Source organism: Amphiura filiformis, chromosome 1 (assembly GCF_039555335.1).
Source record: "Amphiura filiformis chromosome 1, Afil_fr2py, whole genome shotgun sequence".
Lineage (NCBI taxonomy): Eukaryota > Metazoa > Echinodermata > Ophiuroidea > Amphilepidida > Amphiuridae > Amphiura > Amphiura filiformis.
This window is the reverse complement of record NC_092628.1, coordinates 20,694,416-20,717,144: the sequence shown is the minus strand read 5'-3', so window position 1 is coordinate 20,717,144 and position 22,729 is coordinate 20,694,416. Positions and strand designations below refer to the sequence as shown.

At 39.1% G+C, this 22,729-nt stretch overlaps 1 protein-coding gene across 1 annotated transcript; it reads left to right on the top strand.

Moving 5' to 3' along the window:
- Positions 1–1,442: 1,442 nt before the first annotated feature.
- Positions 1,443–20,731, top strand: LOC140167836 (V-type proton ATPase subunit D-like). The gene is made up of 7 exons (XM_072191158.1): positions 1,443–1,534; positions 11,129–11,246; positions 12,437–12,516; positions 12,984–13,051; positions 16,776–16,820; positions 17,273–17,443; positions 19,596–20,731. Exons 1-7 carry the CDS (start codon positions 1,491–1,493, stop codon positions 19,817–19,819), a joined length of 750 nt encoding a protein of 249 aa, XP_072047259.1. The 5' UTR covers positions 1,443–1,490; the 3' UTR covers positions 19,820–20,731.
- Positions 20,732–22,729: the final 1,998 nt, after the last annotated feature.

Below are 22,729 nucleotides of genomic sequence, written 5' to 3'. Positions count from 1 at the left end.
CATTTAATAATAGTGAGAACTTGTCCACGAATGGCTTTACTAGCTCATTTCACCAATTTTCGGCTTTTCAAATTCAAAATGTACACAATAATAGTACCAAAATGGCCTTCATTTTGCAAAAGTTCTGAGGGGCCATAATTTCGATTTTTTACATTACCCTGACTCCCCCCCCCCCCCCACTTTCAAAATCGTTCCGCCGCCACTGGTGTACCTTAGAAAAATATGCCATTCATAAAATGATTTGCTCAGAAACACAAAGTAACTCGTCTAGTTTGACCCAAAGATGGAAACGTAAGTTGGTATATTTGAAAAAAAAACCCATGAAAACCCCCATAGAATAAAGTAAATTTCAATATTCCTTGAGCATAAAACATTAATGAAGGTGTGAGAAGGCGATCCAAAATGTAGATCTTTTTTCCTTCCAAAAAAGTAACGAATTTGGCTAAAGTTCTGAGTATTTTTCTCTCCTGTTTTGGGTCATGCCCCTGTTTGCTTGGAATTAGGGGGCTATCATTTTCTTCCGGAGGGGATGGGTCATGAATATACTGGGGGGGGTCAATGGTCATAGACTCTAAGACCATTTTAACACCCAAGGTTATAGAATTATTAAGGGCTGGTGACTCAAAATTGTTGCATGCGCATTCTTGAACTTAACAATCAGAATGTGCGCACAATCTTTAATTATATAATGCTAAATTTAATAGTGCACGTTCCGCGCGCCATCGTTACACTTACGATCGAAATTTTAACGCACCGTCCGCACACTTTCTTCACTAAAAACTTCAAGTTTTGGCGCACTCCGAGCCTAGTGCCAGCAATGAATAATTTGTCTAGAGCTGAAAGGGGGGGGGGGGTGAAGAAGCACTGAGCCCGGCCCCCAACTCAACACAAAAGTTGACAACTATATGAGAGTTACCAAATCTTTCAAAAGCCCCCTTTGCAATGATTTTTCATCCAATTTACCCCCCCTTTTTTCATGCAAAATCGAGGACAAAATCAAGTTGGCCAAAAACAACCCCTTTTTGTGGTTTTCAATGACTAGAATTTCAAACACCTCTTATCAATGACACTAAATAATGGCCTACCCCTTTTTATCCAAATTTCGCAGACAGTGCAAATTTTAATTTAAAAATACACCCCTATTTTGCTGATTTCACTGTGTCAAATTTCACGGACAGTGGAAATTAAATACCCCTATTTTGCCAATTTCGAGGTCCTTGCTACTGGTAAAAAAATAACCCCTTTTCCACGCAATTTGGTAAATCTCATGGTTGTCAAATTTTGTGTTGAGTTGGGGGCCCGGGGCAATGACAAGATGACAGCTAAAATCAGTAAAATGACATCCCTTTAATTGCCCATGTATGTGACAATTCCCTTTTAAAGGGAGTTCTTATTTATTTACTTCAACGACTTATTGCGCTTGCGTGCTGACCTTACCAAAGCTCATCTCGTGACCTTATCGTCCATCTTCCAAAAACACCGAACTAATCATGTCGGGAGGTAAAGATAAAATACCGGTTTTCCCTTCAAGAATGTAAGTATTTATAAAGATAATTGATAATAAATTAATACCAGGGATCTAATAGAGAACATCAGGAATGTGTAGAGGTGTTTAGCTTGCCAAGCAGATGTTTTGAAGGACGAAAACATCAACCGATTCCCTGGGCCGAATCCTATGCCTGTCATGCCTGTATACCTAGTCACTGTTATCGGTTTTCCCTATAGCCGTGTACTCCGAGCGGACTCCCTAAAGTCCTAGTGAGTAGATTTTCTTGCAATATTTGGCCTATTTACCTTCAAATGTGATCCCTACATGTACTTTGATTCCAGTAGAATATGCAGCGTAGTAAAAAATCAATTTTTGGCGTTTCTGATCGTCAAGATGAAACAATTTTCAGGACAAAATCCGTCGTCCCGTTCTCGGTCGCATTTGTTTAGTCGTCGGTAAGATGGGAGGAGCTTACGGTGTACTTAATTGATGGGAATGTTCTATTATGCGTGGGGAGAAAGATTTATATTGTTGTGTTTCGCAAACATGGCTTATTTTTTAATGTGCTATGTGCATATGTATATATAAAGAAATACAGAACTGTATAAATTATTCTTGAAGGAATCTGAAAACACTTTATATCTCTGAAATGTGTATATCTGTTTTGTATTTTTCCCCTATGGTTACGATATCGTTGATGCTGGCATATGCTATCCATTATGCTATTTTCGTGACACAAGTATGTCAACAATGACATGAATTAGCCAAGTGACTTGCAATCTAGAAGATATAGAAATAGTAATGCTAAAAGATTTTATTTAATTATAATAATATTATTGATATTTTTGGTGGTACCGATTAATAATGATATTGGTGTGTTTTCGATATGTGAAAATTAGGTGGCCATCAATTTTAGCGTTTATATTTTCAATGCGTGACCTTGTTGTTAATCTAATTACCAGTCGTTCAAATCCGTATTTATTGCTGGCATTTTGGGCTTATTTATTGTTGCATTGGCAACCCTGGATATTCCTTGTTGTCGTCTCACTCCCTATGCCGTTAACGCACTGTATGTGTGATCTTCCCGCATCACGTATGTCACCCACTGAATTATGAAGTGTTGCTAGTTTATCTCACCATTTTGGGCGCTGACCTCAATGCTTACCAATTAGTGCGACTGGTAAATGCAGGCTACAGCGCATGCGCAATAGCATTTGTTACATTTCACTGATTTCAGTTCGTGATCATTTTTGTGGGGCAGGGTGAGAGAGACGGCGTCAGTAAATCATCTTTATTTGCGAAATTGAAATGATATTGCGTTTCAAGAAGTAGGTAAGAATACCTCCAATGGTTAGATCCCAGTATGAGTACAGTTTTATATGCATAGTCCAAATTTCAAAGAAATTTTTAAAATGGAATAGCGTAAGCAAAGTCTAAAAGCGTATTTCTCCATAGAGATAGCGTGTAAATCAAATTTACACACAAAATGGGAAATACGAGGCCATGGACATAGGAACGGCGTCCATGAGCCTCAGCGAGTCTATGTATACCTGATCTCATGTACCAATACCTTGTGTATTGGTACATGATTCGGCGGGTATACTTCAGCAATAGCGAATAAGTGGTCGTTTTTTACTCTTTTCAAAACGTCACATGTACACCAAATACAGCCCCCGAAATGGTCTACTTTTAGCGTGCCTTAACTCCGAAACAGTTTAGTCAAAGTTAAAAATGCGATCCCCAACCCTTTGCTAGGTATGTGAGCATTCCTCACCTGAGCATGCGCAATATTCAGCCTCTCTCAGCATAGGGAAATCGCGCACCCGGCGCCATTTTGGAAATTCATTACCGGTAGTAAATTTTACGGCGATGTTTTTGAAAATATTTTTGGGGGAATTAGATCGAGTTAGAAACAGTTCCAAAGCTTACAAGGCCAAGTCAAAAGGTTAAACTTGATCATAACCCGGAAGAGGTCAGATGATTCATGCACGTGGTCGCGGCAAATTTTGGCGACTTTCTAGTGGGTTTGAAAGTGACGATTTCGATCTAATTTTTTCGAAATTACTCTCCAAATATCTAAATAACGGAATTGAGCGGTAAGTTAAATGGAGCACACGGTGAATAAAGGTATCTTTTTGTACATAAAAATGTTTGGTTTGATGAGATTTGATGGATGCCTTGCGCAAAAAGTGAGTGAACTGGGGACTTTGTGTAGTACAATTCGGCGACTTTTGCCAGTGAGTGAACATGTTTAACCCGGCATGGTTTGCGTATACTAATTGAATGGGCTCAATGCTGTGAATGCTGGGATAGATTCTCATTCTGTGCCGACTATGAGTCGGGGGAAGAAGCAAATTTGGACCTTTCCTATTCCTATCCCATCATGCATAGCGCTAGCAGATTTTTGCTATGATAGATGTTGAATGACTGGGGTGGGCACATCGGGTATGATGGCGGGGGACCACAGGCCGCTTTTTTTGGCAATTTTCCTATTTGATTTTCTAAATGTTCAAATTGATGGGGGCGTACTCCTATGATGCTACGTCATGGGGGGGGGGGTAACTTGAGCAGGAGTGACCCCATTCTGATGATCAAGTGAACTGGCCCTCGAGTTTCCGCACTGTGATCTTCGGAATAGGGAGCATGCGCCAGCCAGTGCTCCAAAGGGTGCCTGCTCAAAGACAAAACTTAAAGCTGGGGGAAGGGGCAGGGGGGTTCATACTTGAGCAGGAGTGACCCCATTCTGATGATCAAGTGAACTGGCCCTCGAGTTTCCATAATGATCTTCGGAATAGGGAGCATGCACCAGCCAGTGCTCCAAAGGGTGCCTGCTCAAAGACAAAACTTAAGCTGGGGGAAGGGGGCAATGGGGTTCATACTTGAGCAGGAGTGACCTCATTCTGATGATCAAGTGAACTGGCCCTTGAGTTTCCGCAATGATCTTCGGAATAGGGAGCATGCGCCAGCCAGTGCTCCAAAGGGTGCCTGCTCAAAGACAAAACTTAAGCTGGGGGAAGGGGGCAATGGGGTTCATACTTGAGCAGGAGTGACCCCATTCTGATGATCAAGTGAACTGGCCCTCGAGTTTCCATAATGATCTTCGGAATAGGGAGCATGCGCCAGCCAGTGCTCCAAAGGGTGCCTGCTCAAAGACAAAACTTAAGCTGGGGGAAGGGGGCAATGGGGTTCATACTTGAGCAGGATTACCCCATTCTGATGATCAAGTGAACTGGCCCTTGAGTTTCCGCAATGGTCTTCGGAATAGGGAGCATGCGCCAGCCAGTGCTCCAAAGGGTGCCTGCTCAAAACATTTTCCTGGGGAGGGGGGGGGGGGTGAATGCATCAGCTAGTGCTTATAATAATTAATTACCCCCCTTGTATCAGTGAAAAGGTGTACTCGGGTGGGTATACCGTGAGTTTTTCAATGACAAAACAAAAACAAAATAAGACACTTGAACACAAATTTCAGTTTTTCTTTATTTTTGCATGATGTTGGCCCTCTCTGTGGTTTCCCAGGGACTGCCTTTTGAGGAGAGGGAGAGCAATCGCTCTCTACTGCTCTTTTAATTTAATGCTCTCCTGCAAATTCCAAAAGACAGTCCCTGGTTACCATCCTCTGTCAAAGCTGGAATCTGCATCAGAAAACAGAAATAAAACAAAATGTTACTCATACATGTTCATTTGTATATTAGGGGGATATCATTTTCTGCGGAAGGGGGCTCCCAAATTTACGAAAAGTCAGCATCAATAAAATTGCGACCCCCCTTTCGGCAACACCTTAGGGCCTATGTACCCCATGAAGAGGCTAAAATTGTATTCAGTCTTTTTGAATAAGATAAACACACTATCTGTTATCATCTTGAGACTCCTACATTTTGGTCATCAAAAATTGTATGACCCCCCTATTTTTCTTTCAAAAAAAAAGGACCCCGACCCCCCGTGTATATTTGGGACCCCCCCCCCTTCCAAAGAAAATGATCCAGGCCCTTATGTTCACATCAATACAAATTCAATCAATCTAGGATTACATTTACAGTTCAGTACCGGTAAATGACAAGTGCTTGTTTCTTAAACTTGTGTACTCACAATGCACAGTATAGGCCTATAAGCATTTTAATATGTGCATGCACAAAAAGTTTGTACAGGAAATTGGCTGAAAAATTGAGACATTCAAATTAGCATATCTCCGCAACCACATGTCGTATGACATTCATTTATGCCTCATCAGTTTTCTTTCATTTAGCTCTTTAATATGAGATTACTTTGATGAGAATCAAAAAAAGTTCAAATTTTTTTGTATTGTACCTACCTTTGCTTACCTTGGACGAATTTGCAGTATTTTCCGCTAGCTCCGTGTTGAAAAATGTCCGGTACTTGCCCGGTACAAACATAGAAATGGCCACATTTGCTTCAGTCCTGGTATGAATATTTCTTCCGTAATCCAATGGTTCCAACGTGGGCATCACGATGATACTCTCCTACACAACCAGATGTTTTCGGCCTGCCGCTCGTCGATCCTAAAAGTGAGGACAGCGTGAGCTCTTACCTGCGTAAAAGTCTGTTCGACAAAGGCAATAAGGATGATTGACAGCGCCGTTCATTGGGCGGAGCCATTATATTACGTCATGACAGCAGACAGGTTGCGCTGTTCTCTGACCTTGACTGTTCGTCACGTAGACATACCGTGACCTGGGAACACGTGCAAAGCTGGGGGGATGCGACTGCGGCCGCCATTTTGACACGCGGTATCTACTCTTCAGAAAAATTACTTTTGGTGACGTTTTATATCAAACAATTTTCGATAACGGATTTCTACTAGGATTTCAATTTTTTATTAATGAAGGTGCATGTAGTTTTGAGGAATAACACGGGATGTTTCGAGTTTTATTTCAACTGGTGGTGTAGGAAGGGGTCATTATTTCTCAATTCACCCAATGGAAAACACCTCACCCCCTTCAAATTTGTTCAAAATTGGTATACAGGGTGATTTTGGCTGGCAAAGCTCAAATTTCAAATTTCAGTTTAATCGGACGTCACGGTTTTTTGCGCTATGCCCGCCCATTTTTTGCAATTTCGGTGAAAAATGGGCGCATATCAATATTATGCGACCATATCTCGTAACTGTAGGTCCTACTGAGCTGAAATTGGTGTCATTATTTAGCTAATCTCTCAAAGAATCCGAATCTGCTATCATTTAGTATGTAGGAGTACAAGAAAATTTGTGACCTTTTTTTCTGTACTTTGACCTTGAATTTGACCTTGTTGCCCACGTGACCGCGAAGCGAATTTACATTGGAATTATACCCCCATATGTTGTCTACAAAATATCAAAAAATTGGAGGGGTAATATTTTTTTTTTTTTTGCTAGGCTTGTACAAAGCAAGCATGCAGGTGAAAACATATGTATTTAATGCATGTACATATAGGCCTATATACAATTGGCCTATATTATAATAGTATCATGTGTACAATATAATGAGCCTACATACAAAATTACAGTTTTTCAACCACATGCTTGCTTTATGAAAGCCTAGCAAGAAAACAAAAAATATTACCCCTCCAATTTTTTGATATTATGTAGACAACATATGGAGGTGTAATTCCAACGCAAATTCGCCTCGGGTCACGTGGGCAACAAGGTCAAATTCAAGGTCAAAGTACAGAAAAAAAAGTCATATTTTTTCTCTTCCTCCTACACACTAAATGATAGTAGATTTGGATTCTTTGAGAGATTAGCTAAAAAATGACACCAATTTCAGCTCAGTAGGACCTACGGTTACGGAGATATGGTCGCGACAATATTGGTGGCGCGCCATTTTTCGCCGAAATCGCGAAAAATGGGCGGGGCATAGCGCGAAAACCGTACGTCCGATTAAGCTAAAATTTGAAATTTGAGCTTTGCCAGCCAAAATCACCCTGTATACCAATTTTGAACAAATTTGAAGGGGGTGAGGTGTAAAATCATATTTTTTTTGGGTGATTTGAGAAATAATGACCCGAAGGTGAGTGAATTCGTGAATGAGGCCGGGATTGAGGTTTCGTTGCTTCAGCGATCCGATAGTAGGATCTAAACGTAGGCTAAAATGTCTAATGACGCCATGTTTACATGAAAACATTAGCTGTTGCGAGGTCAGTGTCGTTGAATTCGTTACCTAAATTCCTTTCAGGATATTCTGATTTCACTTATTTATGATGTGTACAAAAATTCACCATATAAACTCAAAAGTGTGAATGCAAGCTGTTATTGCTGACAATAGAAACATTGTTGCAAAGTCATTAAAAACAGGTATGTATTACAGACGTACTTTGGCCAAAACGAGATACAGGCCAGTTAGGCAGTCTACTATGCCTGCCACTTCCACATACTTGTGCATAATACGGAAGGTCGATTTGTGCCCATAAATGTTTAGGCCTATGTTAAACTGTATGTTATACAAATTGTACAGCTATCATTTCTACCCTATGACGAACCGACATACCTGTAAATCCAATAGCCCACAAAAAACTGGTCATCGCTGGTATTTTTCATGAAGAAAAACGACACTTTTTTACGCCGGAACATGTCCAAAACACGTCAGCTGATGTACAAGCCTCCCCACGCATGTACATAAACAAGCCGTGTTCATTGTTTAATTGTCACCTGCAGCTGTTCGCAAGAAAACTTTCTGCATAAAATTACCTGGGGTCGTTATCAGGCCTGAGACACACTGGCGCTAGTTTGAGGACAGTCACTATGAGTTACTAATGTCGGCACATGCAGAAAATGCGTGATGGGTCGCCATTTTGTGACTCGTGCAAACTAACACAAACAAATTATTGGACTTAATAATCTTTTCAAGTTTTAATAAGACGGGCATCTATCATGATAATATTACATTTTATTATTTTATTATTTGAATTACATAAGCTATGTCAATGTTGTGTCCATGTTAATTTTTATATGGATTTACCTGTGTTGATTTTAAACTGTTGTGAGCGTGGAGCTACATAAATTGGCAGGCGATTACCCACCATGCAATGCGAATACACGGAAGCGATCCAGTTTAGGATGCATCGCAGTTCCTGTTGTGTAAACCAGGCGTAAACCGCCCATCCAACCTGATCGTGTGCACAGGATTTGTGCTGGAGGCTAGTTAATGCGCACAACCAATGCGCAGAAGAAGACCTTGATACTAGGCGGAGCTTACGTTTCACAAGAATGATTGACAGCTGTGAGTAAGTGAAATTCTGTTCTGTGATTGGTACAAAATATGGTTCTCGTATAAATGAATATATTATCCATGGCTTCAAAATTAGGAACCGTTTCTTCCACAGAGCCCTATATAGGGCTCTATGGTCTCTACTCATCATACACGACCGTAGAAGATCTGGCCAGCGGCTTACGCTTGCCAATCAGGCTAACTATTTGTGCGGCGTGGCCTCTCATCCTTTTTATTATCTCTGGTCTTGTCACGCTGGTAGATTAAGCCCACCTGTGATTACTGACCTGGATCTGACAGAAGATTGTGGAATTTACGATTTTCAGCAGCAGGATTTTATGAAACTGCCAATATTTGCAAGTATTCTGAAGGATCGGTAATAATTAAAATATTTTTCATGGTGTCGGTAGTGCAAGTTGAAGTTAGTGAATTTGTGGTTTTGTATGTTATGTGCAAGAGTGTTTTCAGGAAGCGTAAATAGGCAGGCCGTTATGCTAAGCTCTCCATGTTATATGCAAGTTCGGCGACGAACTGGACACATCACACGGTAGTGTGATGTGTCCAGCCTGGATATAGCCGAATCCCGGGGCCGAATCTAACTAATATAATCTTCTTCTTCTTCTTCCGGTACTGTGCAAAACCTCAAAAGAGTATCGACGCACATTGGTTGATTTGCAGACATACAGGTGCAAAACATGACATGATTCGAGTTTCAACCCCGGGTTTCAACTTCAACTCAGCTCAACTGCTCAAGCAATCATCATTTGATTTTACAGTGCCGTACTATTACGCTGACTTTCGTATTCGGCGAGGAGGACGATTTCGACCTCCTGGTTTGTTTACAAACAGAGAGGTAGATAAAAGACCGTTCCGCTTGTCCAAAATACTCAAGTATCAGAAGGATGGTCCACAACAGCGTGATTCACGTAACCTGAATAGGGATTAAAAAGCTGTCACATAGAACCATGTGCTTCTATTGTCCAATTTGCCATCAAGATTTCATATATGGAAACAGTTCAGACCCAGTACAGGATCATGTCAGAAATTATAATTTTGTTCTGGGTCTGATTATTCGGACTAATCATTTTAGGGGTTCATTCATGCATTCATGAGCCGTGAGTTCCAATTATTGGAAAGTTCTGGGATGCACTGTACGTTTAAGAAATACAAATCAGTATGGGTTTTGTCGGCAGGACTAGGACAGGATCGCTCTCTCACACTGCATTTCACCAACTTCCGCACAAAGTCAAAGCAAAAATGCAAAGTAAGGGGTTGTGCAATAATTATGTACAAAATGGTCTGCCAAAAACCATGGATGAAAGTTATTTCGATGAGTCAACTGTATCTTTTGAGCAAGATTTGTCTATATTGGGCAGTCTATAATTTTGCTGAAGTGTAATTTTAGCAACATTTTTGATGCAATCGCCTGTCGTGATCGGCTGTGTTTACTTCTGAACTTCCATTGCTTTACACGTTGTCATGCTTCAGCGAATCCGACTACATTTTGAATGCTACGGTCTCTAGCCTAGAAAGTGAAGCTATCGGTGAGCAAATTCTTGGCTAGACTTCTCGAGCAAGTGTATCCCAACCCAGACGCCCAAGCATTGTTGTTACACTGCTGTATCTATTGAAGTCACTGCAGCAAAACATCACTGCTCTCCTTTGTATCAGTTCAATCTTCTGCTTCTGGATGTTTGAGTGGGGATCCCACACCTCCCCAGCATATTCGAGTATGGGGCGAACAAGCATGTTATATGTACATGTATAGGTCTTCATTACAGAGGTGTCTGAGATAATTCTTCCATTATTCGTTCCCAAAGGGATGAAAAAGAAGGAAATCAACAGGATTCAAATAAGATTCAAATAAAATTATTTGGGGGAAAAGTCTAACTGAAGTATGTATTATGTTTTGTGGCTATTTTGGGGGATGAAATAGGTGGACACTTGCTGGCAGTGACTGCCCTACAGGGTAGGTGAATTCATCAAGTGCCATTTAGGGAAGAATTATAATGGGTATTATATACTAGCATTAGCACTTTGATAACACATACGGTAGTGCTCCTTCATCACTAAACAACTCGCATATCATGTTGATGACTATAATAACTCTTTGTTTTTCAGGGTCCTGACCATTATGAAGGCTCGTCGGAAGGGAGACCAAAAGGGTCACAGTTTGCTGAAGAAGAAAGCTGGGGGTGTACTTCACATGTAGTGCTCCTCCTTCATCACTAAACAACTCACATATCATGTTGATGACTATAATAACTCTTTGTTTTTCAGGGTCCTGACCATTATGAAGGCTCGTCGGAAGGGAGACCAAAAGGGTCACAGTTTGCTGAAGAAGAAAGCTGGGGGTGTACTTCACATGTAGTGCTCCTCCTTCATCACTAAACAACTCACATATTCATGTTGATTACTATAATAACTCTTTGTTTTTCAGGGCTCTGACCATTATGAAGGCTCGTCTGAAGGGAGCCCAAAAGGGTCACAGTTTGCTGAAGAAGAAAGCTGATGCCCTCACCCTGAGATTTAGGCTAATCCTGGGCAAAATTATTGAGGTAAGCACTTTTGACAGCACTGTATTAAATGTATTGTATTTAGAGAATAAAGGTATTGTTTTTAGCCGCTGTAGTGCATCTATCGTCTCATATAACACGGGCGACATCATTATTTTGAGTAAAACAACGAGGCGAAGCCGAGTTGTTTTTCGCTAAAAATAATGATGCCGCGTGTTATATGAGAAATAGATGCACTCCAGCAGCTAAAAACAATACCTTTATTCTCATTCTTAAACACTTCAATTCAAATATTAATCATAAGTATACCAAATTTGAATCAAATTAAATCCTACATTTTACAAGGAATTACCTAGTGCTTAGAATCGACCAGTCCTGTTGTTGCTATGCACCTCCAATTGGTTCAAATAGCGTGTGCGTCTATCACGTCGACACGCACACGCTAATGTGTGTGATATCGTGTCATATCACACAGGTAAGAACCAGTAAGATTGCAAGAACATTCTCAAGTGTTTAAGAATGCACTGTATTGAAATGTTAAAAGAAATACTCAAACCAAAATAGTGTACCCCAAGCATGTTTTAGCAAAGGCCAGAAATCAGACAATAATACAGATTCTGACCCCATCAATGGCCAAAAAGTGTCAATTATAGGAATGCTCTATAAATAGAGACTGTATCCATGAAAAAGTTTATTTCCAAAATTTCATTTGATTCAGACATTGAATATTGTGAGTTAATACATCAAATTTTGCATACATTGCATTTTTCATTGGCCACTGTGTAGTATAATTTGAGCATGACAATGGTGTGTGCGTGTAGCACATTGTGCATGTTATATAGCCATAGCATGTTCCACTCAGAATTCAAACAACCAGGCACATACATGTAGTAAATACAAATAATAAGGTTTGCCCTCCATTTGGGCTATTCCATTTAGAATCCACACTCCTGCTGTGGAAGATTTAGCTAAAATCTTCCAGAGGGAGTATGGGTTTCAAATAGAATAAACAATTGCGCAACTTCCATTTGAAATACTCAGTCCAATTGTGGAAGATATACCCTAGCCAATTTTTACAGGGGTATTGCACATTTCAAATGGAATGGTCCATTATTGACTTGCAAACATGGACTACATGTAGTTGAGGCTCTTAACCTCTGTATGTAATCATATTTCTGTCATTTGTGGTACAATGTACATTGCTTTACTGACAAGTCCAATCTTTATTGCAGACAAAGACACTCATGGGAGAGGTGATGAAGCAGGCATCGCTATCATTAGCTGAGGCCAAATTTGCCACTGGTGATTTCAAGTAAGTTTCAACTAAAACAATCAAAATTATTAAAATAATTAGTACTGTAGGGCAGGAAGTTTTTGCCTGTGAAAATATTTATTTAGCCACAGGCTTGATGGAATTGGATAGCACAGCATTTTTGTGGGACATGAGAGTACATCCATCAGACACATCAAATTGCATTCTGAATACAAGGAACGTCCTTCAGATATCAAATAATTTTGAAATTTGCGATATAATACAAATATTTTTGAAAAATTGTTAATAATTGATATTTTTTATATTTAACAGTCCTTGAAGTAAATTTTACTAATCTAATGATATGTACTTAAAGTACATGTTGCTGGGAGGAAAAGCTGTCCATCATTTGAAAATTTTGACCTTTCGTATTGAAGATATATATTTTTAGGTCTTTAACCAAACATTGGCCTTAAAATTGTGTAAAAAAGTAGTTTTATTAACCATTTATTTGCTGTACTTTCCAGTCACATAGTACTACAAAATGTAACCAAAGCACAGACCAAAGTAAGGAACAAGAGGGACAACGTAGCAGGTAAGTTTTTCAAAATTAAGCTAACAAAAAGTAACTGTTGGATAAGTGAAATTGGTAATTCAGAACAGAGTGCATTATGGGTAATATTCAGACATCGAAAGTAGGATATCTATCTCTTCCACTGACGGGCTGTGGGATGAACTGCGACTCGTTGGGAATTCCCGTAATTTTGAGGCAAGGTCAAGGTTCAGCCATGTAGGTTGTGCGATTGTGTTATTCCGTGAAAAGTACGCTGACGTAACAGTACACAAAACAGAAGGTATGTCCTCTCATGATCGAGAATTAGATATTTTGCCTATAGGTGACCCCGGAATTACGTCACAAGCTGTTGACCTCCGTTAAGTCAAATTTGTAGTTTTCTGTGGTTTGTCCCTTTTCAAATCGGCCAAAATACTACCATTTCTATAACTTCTCGAATGGGGCCTCCAGCCAACAACAAAAATAAAGACTCTCCTCTACATGTTCATGTGTTCAGCTTCACATAAAATGCAATTATCGACAAGTATTACCGAAATCGGCCAGAAATTTGCTCGATTCGAGGTCAAAACAGAATGTAAACAAACTGAGTCAGCTCTGCTACATGTACAAGTCTTCAACTAGTCGCTCCGCTCCACGATCTGTTGTGGGTTGAAAAGCGTAAGTGTAGCGTCATGTAAAATAAGTACCCGAATGGCCGGGGTCACCTATAGTCAGTCGATAGGACAACAAAGGAGCTCTACTTAAAGAGGATATCACACTGTGGATCAGATTAATGTTATTCTCAACTGATGTTTACATAGCGAAATGTTGCAGGTTAAATAACATTTACATAAACATTATGTAGCCAGAGGTTTCCAGTGGTATAATAATCGCAATTTTTTTCGATAAAAGTCGGGGGATGATCACGAAATGCCCTTTTAAAATCATCCTCTGTCAAAATGTGTAACATGTAAGCCAAATGGGTTAGGATTGGGGTTAGGGTTAGGGACCGTTCATTATTTCTACCGGAGGGGGGGCCGGGAGCAGACAAAGTCACTGCCGAAAACTATATGACCCCCTTCTCCGATAATAAAACCATATGACCCCCCCTCCAAGCTACATGAAAATCATATGACCCCCCCCCCCCCACCAACCAAAATAGAAAGTATTGCTGCGGAGGAGTGGGGTCTTTGTAATTTTGCTTACAGGGATGTGCCACACAGACCTTTGAATGCGGACTTTCTCGCATCTGTACCATTTTTCATCACCATGTAGCAGCAGTGATGTCAGTGTGCATTTCATTTATAGGCACAGCTTCAAGTAGCTAGTGGACACTTAAAGCGCAGAAGTATGCACATGCGCAATGACGCGTAATAGATGCGCGCCTGGATCAGCTGCCTCAACGCATTACGTCCCGGCCACATATCAGGCTGAAAAATTATGCCTTTACTGTTTTTGCCACCTGGCTATCAGTACACCAATTTTTCACAAAAAGCACCTAAATTTACCCTAATTGCAGTAATTGGGCACTTTTATCCAAATATTGGTCTTTACTGAATAGCCACCCATCAATATACCAAAATCGCTGAAAAGGACCCCAAAATCGTGGCACATCCTCATATACCTTCAACTAGGTAGAACCCACAGGGTATTTTAACTTGTTTTATTTATTTTTTACAATATTATTTATTTCACATGCATGTGCATGTACACAGTTTTTGGTTCAAACTGCCACCCTGTGCTCCAGCTAGTACATGTATGTGTACTTCAATACCACAGGTCCCTGAACAAACCACAGTGATATTATCCATACATTTTTTTTGCACCAAGAACAATCTTTCATGTGGCAGGTTTGGAAACTTGGGGTCAAAATTATTAAAATTCATTAGTTATATGTAATTAGGCTAAAATGGCTATAAAACGAATTTATTTCATTTTTTAAGTTGTCATACAGAATATATAAAATCAAATGAGTTTAATAAACTATCAAGCTGATTTATTAATTTTCAATCTCTTAAATTGTAAGTATGCATCAACTTCTCATACATGTTGATACTGGGTGCAGCCCCCTTTGGTGTAAAATGAATGAGTTGCAAAATCTTCTCCATCAGTATATTTTAGGAATAAAAATTAGTTTGTGACATCTTACCATAAATCAGTGATGTAGAGTGGCATAGATTTCTTTTTGACATGGGGGGGTGGGTTGGAAACAAATTCTTGAAGTATAGTGAATCCAGCACCTTTTGGTGACAAAATAAGTTTATGGTTCAAATGCACGCGAAGCGCGCAAAATTTTTTGATATTTTGAAGCTAAACTGATGAAATATGGTGCAAAAGTGGAATAAATGCGCGCGAAGCGAGCAGAAATTTGCACTTTTGGGGCTAAAATGGGCAAATATGTGGCCAGAAACCTATATTCAGGCGTCAACATTGGGGGGGATGATTGTATGGAGCATCCCCTGGCAAAATATTGGGGGATCTCGCCTATGTTGATGTATCGATCGGACTCAAGTCCACTTTTGCGGACTCGGACACAAACAGACTCGGTTCGGCTCAAAGTTCTACACAGAAAGGTCCAATTAGATCCATGTAAAATGTGAAATGATTATCTAAAAATGTCAAAATAGATCTCAAATTTGATTCAAAATTTGTTGTCATAATATCCAACATATCCACAAAATTAGATTTAGCTGTCACTTCCCAGAATCATTACTGTTATCGTTAATGAAATAATTGATAATTATTTATACATATTTTAATTAATATTTTGACTATATAAAAGTATCTAAAATTTCTTTCATGGAACTAAAGAGAGAAAACATGCACACAGACATGTACACCCCATCCATAGGGCTAGGGTGGCTGTGGTTTGTGTGTGTTCACTACTCAGTGGCAGTCACTGCACATTTGTCCGGAACATTTGTCCATCACACAACCATAATATAATTTCTGAAAAGGTGAATTTCTATTAGTATTATTAGTATGATGATGATGATGATGATGATGATGATGATGATGATGTTATTTTTCTATAATGTAGAATACATTGCCTAAGTTTACTGTCATGGTGCTTTGGGCGAGTCTTTGTAGTTAACTAGGGTATGGAAATGACACCTGTGTGGGGTGGGGTTTGATAGTAAAAGCAGCAGCTTGATTATTCTTAATTCTCTATTACGAAAATGGCAGTGTACATGTATATTTATGAAATATGGTTCAAAATTCTCTTATTTCAGCAAATTTGTATTGTACATTTGGCAAATTAGAAGCAAAATCTAGAATTTTTCTTCATTTTTTGGCATGTTTTACCCAATGACCCATTTTTTCAAAATGTTATAATAAACTACTTACTTTTGGTGCAAATTTATGTCAATTCACACCGTGGCAGGTGAAAAACAGGTGAGGCTCGCTTAATTCCGGACTAGGACCAAAGTGTCGGCCGACATGCAAAGCGCAAATCTAATGGTCAGGGGTCATGGGGCAATGTTCCAGATGGGGTCCAGGGCGAAGCCCCGAAGCTCAGGATTTTTGAGATGCAAAACCATCTGACCCCCCTTTCAATAACTAAAAAACCATCTGACCCCCCCTTTTTGCCTGACAAAAACAATCTGACCCCCCCCCATGTATTCTCCCGGCCCCCCCTCCGGTGGAAATAATGAACGGTCCCTTACACAATTTGATATGCGACCACCCTCTGAAATAGAAAACAGTGTACAAATCATTAAGTGTAAAAATCTAATGGCTATTTTTTTGTTACTCTTTATTTCAGGTGTAATTCTTCCAATTTTTGAGCACTATACAGATGGAACAGACAGTAAGTTCATTATGTTTGTAACTGTGCAAGCAAGCATAGTCTTTGTAAAAATCATTTTGGGGGTCCAAGTATCCGGCTGAGTTGTTTGAGGGGGCAAAATTTTGGTCCTTTGTTACCCTGATGATTGAGTGCAATTATACACACTATAGCCTAATTTCAATTTTACAGGGGGGAGGTTAGGGGTTGAAATTTTTCTTTTTGGGAGGGGGACTTGGTTGATTTTGGGGGGGGGTGAAATTTTCTATTGGGGGTTGAGTTAGCAAACCAACTCATTTGGGTGTTTAACTCCCTCCTCCCCTGGCAAAGACCACACTGACTATACAGGATGTAGGTACTAAAAGGATTGTTTTGTGTGCATTAGGAAATGCTTGATTTCCTGGACAAAAACACCAATGATCATGATTCCACACAGCTTTACTCATCTGCTTGTTTTTTATTTTTTACCCCCTTAGCATATGAGTTAACTGGTCTGTCGAAAGGGGGTCAGCAGATCAATAGATTGAAGAAAAACTATGCCAAGGCAGTGGAATTACTAGTAGAGTTGGCTTCATTGCAGACATCTTTCATCACGTTGGATGAAGTCATTAAGATCACCAACAGGAGGGTCAATGCTATTGAACATGGTAAGTTGTCCGCCAACATGTCGTCGTTAGGATGGAAAAACCATATCTTAGGCATGATTTGAAGGTTTGGGTGTGTAAATGCAAAAAAAAAAGGTGTGTAAAGATTTATGTACACAGTATAGGCCATGTGGGCAAAAACTTGGCGTGTATTTACAAATTTAGTGTGTAAAACACTCCCTACACGGCTGGCTGCCTAAGCCCTTGTATGTGTCATTGACCCCTGAACATGCTTGAAGCAAAACCTCTTTTGTAACTGGTTGGCAGTTCAGGGGCTACAAACACATAGGAGGTTTTTCCTGCCCAACAATGATGTGCTGTACTTATTTGACAGTACTTTCATCATTGTCAAACATTAGACCCATCCACTTAAGGTGGCTGTGTACTCTCAGACATGCATGTAGTAAAAGTGCAATAACTTTGTAATTATTCAGCATAAAACATATAAAAGTATACATTTTTATGAAGGCAAGACATCAATAAATCTTAATATAAATACAGATTTAGGGTAAAAACAACAATATTGAAGAAAATCACAAAAAAGTGAGTTTTTGGCAATATTTGTTAGGTACATCATAACAAAAAACACTCTTTCCAAAATATTTTATTTTTTGTTTTAGCTCAATCTTGAGGCTCCATTCCAAAAACGTTTTTTTATTTTTTTGATATTGGCCTTATTTTTTGAGATATTGACCATATAAGGCATCAAAATGAACTTTTTAAAATTCAAAAAGGCCTATTTGCACAAAATGATGCCCAAAATCGGAAATAGACCAAAATATAAAAAAATGAGAAAACTGTTTCTTGAGTCGATCATGCTTTTTACGATGATCATATTTGCTTACCTGATGCTGTATTTATTGAGTTATCGTGTACCTAAATCGTCATTTTACCGAGAAAATGAACATTGAAATAATGGCCGTTGAAGTTTAAAGTGGTCACATTTTGCACTTTCATCGAATCTCACAGGAGAATGCGACAGTTTTCGTTTTTGTAACTTATATTACGTGAACATCGGGTAAATCCACAGCCCCTTGAGAAGTTTGAGCGAAATCCATTCATAACTTGATATTTAAATCGGGGAAAGAACTTGAAAAACCCACATTTTATCAGCTAAAACGGAGCCATTTGACCACTAGGTTTTTGTGAAATCAGTGCTTCCGTGGTGTTTCCATAAGATGCGCCGCAAGCATGCAGATAAGCGTCGGCGTGTCGTCAGCGTATTTGTGCGTTAACAAATTGCGCGATACGCAACGCGATGAGTTGTTGCTTGGCGTGTGTACCTTGCTGGTACAACAAATATTTTCTTTCCTTTTCAATTTCAAACACGAGTGGAATAGTGAAATAAAATCCTTAAAATATTGCAGTTGGAGTTTACAAATCTGGATTTTCATTCCTTGTATTTATAAAAAACATAACAAGGTACAAACATATCATAAAAACTAAATTTTGAGAAAGAAACAATGGCTAGAGTACACAGCCGCGTTAAATAGAGGAGAATCCGGACTCCATATACCACCCTGTATATTGGCACTGTCAGCTATGGAGGAATAATTGGGGTATTATTATGCGGGTCCTTGCCGACAGCACACAGAAAGAAAAAAAAAATGTTGCATCAAATCTGATGATCGATATGTACTTGTGCGGCTCTTTCGACGCATTGAATGTGTTGCGTCATGAAGCATTTCAAATTGCGCTTATTGACTGCTCAGTGCCAGAAGTGGGTAAGTGCAATAGCTGCCATGTGTAACTGCCATGTGTAGATGAGTACAGTATAGCAGCTATTGCATTTATCCACTTCTGGCACTGAGCAGTCGTAATGATCATGCGATCGTTGTGCACAAGCACCAATTAGTTCCAGATGCACTCTGGGCAAAATGTGAATACCCCCAATTTATTTCCTCATGCCTAATTAAAATTATGTTGAGTCCAGATTCTTCTCTGTTTCAGTAGACCCATTACATCAAAACATAGCAGTTGTCTTCGAAAATGTACATTTTGATCAATTTATTAAACAAGTGTGCTGAAGAAATGATAATTGCCTCCAAAACAGTCTCACCATATCATGTAGCTGAGAGTACACTCATAATTTCCTTCATTGTTGTGGCTAACAAAATATGTTGTACTTAATTCTATTCAAAATATTATTCTGCAGTAATCATTCCACGTATTGAGAACACCATCTCGCACATCATCACCGAGTTAGATGAACAGGAACGTGAGGAATTCTATCGTCTCAAAAAAATCCAAGGCAAGAAGAAGATAATGCGTGCCAAGGCAGAAGCGGAAAAACAAAAGCGTGCATTGGAAGGTCAGGATGACGATGTCCCCAATCTTATAGATGATGACGTTGATGAAGATTTATTGTTTGAATCATAGGAATCAATCTAGAGGTATATAATTTTGAATTCATAGCTGTGTGAGTCAGTATTTTACTGGTTGGTTTTGGTGGCTGTAGTGCAACCAGTAATTAGGCTGTTCCAGTTGAAATCCATACACCCCAGGGAAGACATGACCTTTATCTATGTGCATGATTAAGGTCATGTCTTTCATATGAGGGTATGGATTACAAATGGAATAGCCCATTACTTCCAAAGAGCAACCAGTAATTAGGCTATTCCAATTAAAAATCTACACCCCTATGGATGACATGACCTTAATCTTCCACACAGGAAGTGAGAATTTCAAATGTGGGTACCTGACTGGGTGATTCCATTTAAAATCTACACCTCGGTGTGGATGATTAAGGTCATGTCTTTCATAGGGAGGCATGGATTTCAACTGGAATAGTCCATTACTTCCAAGGAGCAACTTAAGAATAATTGTCGCCACCCCAACCATAAAAAGTAACCCGTACCTTAAAATTAACCTTAAACCTAACCCTAAACCAAAAAGTGTAACCCTAATCATATTCTCTTTGGTGTGGTGGCAGTTATTCTGAAGTCTTTCGGCTTACGATCCCATTATATTGTTGGTGATTCCTGAAGCTGTAACGTAGCATTGGAACGTTTTGGAAATGAACTTCTTGTTGAGTCTGTGAAATGATATGAATCAGCCAGAGATGAGACTTCCATTTTGAGAATGGTAAAACAATTAATTTCCTTATTAGGCAACAACAAAAAATTCACCCTGTTTTATGGGCGGATGGACTTTTCAAGTAGGGTCAGTCGGTTAGGATATTTTTTCCTGGAGGCTAAAATGCCCCCTAAATATCACCGAAAGCTTGAAAATTTGGCCAAAAATTTGATGATTTTTTTGCAAACATATATATTTAAGATGTTCTGAATTTTTTTCAAAAAAATTCAATCAAAATAAATGAATTTTGGCCAAAAAATGGCTGATTTTATATGATTTTTACTTAGTCGTAGTACTTTACTTTACTACGACAAAACAAAGTTTAAACCTGTGGACAAGTATTGACTCACACAGTTATGGTAGGTATAGGTAATTGATAATTGTATTATTTTTTTCTTGAATGGTCAAATCTTGTATTTATTTTATTTCAATCCAAAGACCAATTTTACAACCATGACTGTGTCCAGCCACCAAATATTTGTATTTACTCTATGATGTAATTAAAATAACTTGAATGATTGGTATTGAAGTAAAGAGAGGAAAACAAAGCCGGGCATGGATAATATTTTAGGTAAATGTGTATGTATATATTGAATGTATATTACAGAGTGTTATAAATGTGAAGAAATTTGAATGACTAGGGGTGGTTTTATTTGCAATAGGGGTATCAAAATAAGCTGGACTCAAAAGGAAACTTTTTAATTTTTGGCATTGTCATATCTTGAAAATCTGTCCATCAAAATGAACCAAAATTACACAGGATTACTTCAGTACTCTACTCTAATGACATGTTAATATCCAAATGGTTACCTTACTGACACAACTGAAAAATGCACTGGCATGGATATTTGTCAGGTCGCACGGGGGCGTATATGTCCATGTTCACTTATGTCGAGGTGTGTTTATGTTCCTTGGGTACACATGTTATTTTTGTGAAAAACAGTCCTGAGACAGGAGAGTCCAAATTGCTGTTACAATTACTTTACACACATCAAATGGGCTGTGGCATATGGTCCAGGAAGCTGTCCCATGTCAGTGCATTTTTCTGTTGTGTCTGTTGGCCAACTGCTTGGTTAGTGACATGTGTTAAGAGTTAAGTATTGAAATAATCCTGTGTGTAATTTTGGTTCATGTTGATGGACAGGATTTTAAGATATGACCTTGTGAAAAATTATAAATTTCTTTTTTAGCTCAGTTTATCAGTTAGGGATGGCTTCAAACCCCAACCACCTGTTGACCACCTGCACCCCGGTAGAACCGATGATTGGACCTGGTTTCTATTGTTCAGAACAATAGAACATGGTTAAACCACTGGTTCTGCCATGGTGTCTGCGGTCAACCAGGGGTTGGGCTTTGATGCCATCCCTTACCATTAATACCAACTGAATGATCAAGATAATGGATAATAATATTTTGCAGATTTCTAACCATCCAGCGCGTATTATTTTGCATAAGGTCCTATGCACACGCTTGATTTTGTGCGTGTATACGCAATGGTCAACGTTTACAAGGAACAAAAGATTCCAATTGTCATCATATTAACTATAATGTGGCACCTTTCTGCTTTGAAATGGGATGAAGTGGCCATGGAGTTGGATATTATACATGTTGCACCATTTTCCACCCGGATGTGGCAGTGACGTCAGTGCGAATTTCAGCGGGCGCAGCTTCAAACACTAGCGTTTGCTCGAAGCTCTGGTGTGAACATATGGCAATTTACACACAATATATTGTACTCATCTACACATGGCGCACAGGCTTAAAGACACTGCTTAGGTGCAAGTGTGAAACAGCCAGCTGCCTTATTGCGTTGACATCACAGCCACATGAGAGTGAAAAATGGTATAGTTAGTGATAGCAATTTTACAGTACATGTATGTAAAGATTTCAGGCATTCTATATTGATTTATAATGTTCCAAGCAATAATGTATGACACTTGCTTTCATTAAAGGCAACACTTCATATAAATTGAAAACCATTTGTATCTCGTAAATTTTGCATTAAGCAGTGATATTCAACTCAAATGTATGTCTTATTTGTTTGTTATTAGCAGAGTAATGTCTAATTGAGTTATTTTATGAAAGCCAAAATTTCTAGTGTACACCTATACTTTGATCAGCTCGTAATCGGCGGGCCTTATAACATCGCGGATCAAAATATTTTATTTTGAGAACTGTCTTGTGACATCTCGCCAGAAGCATCACAAATTATTA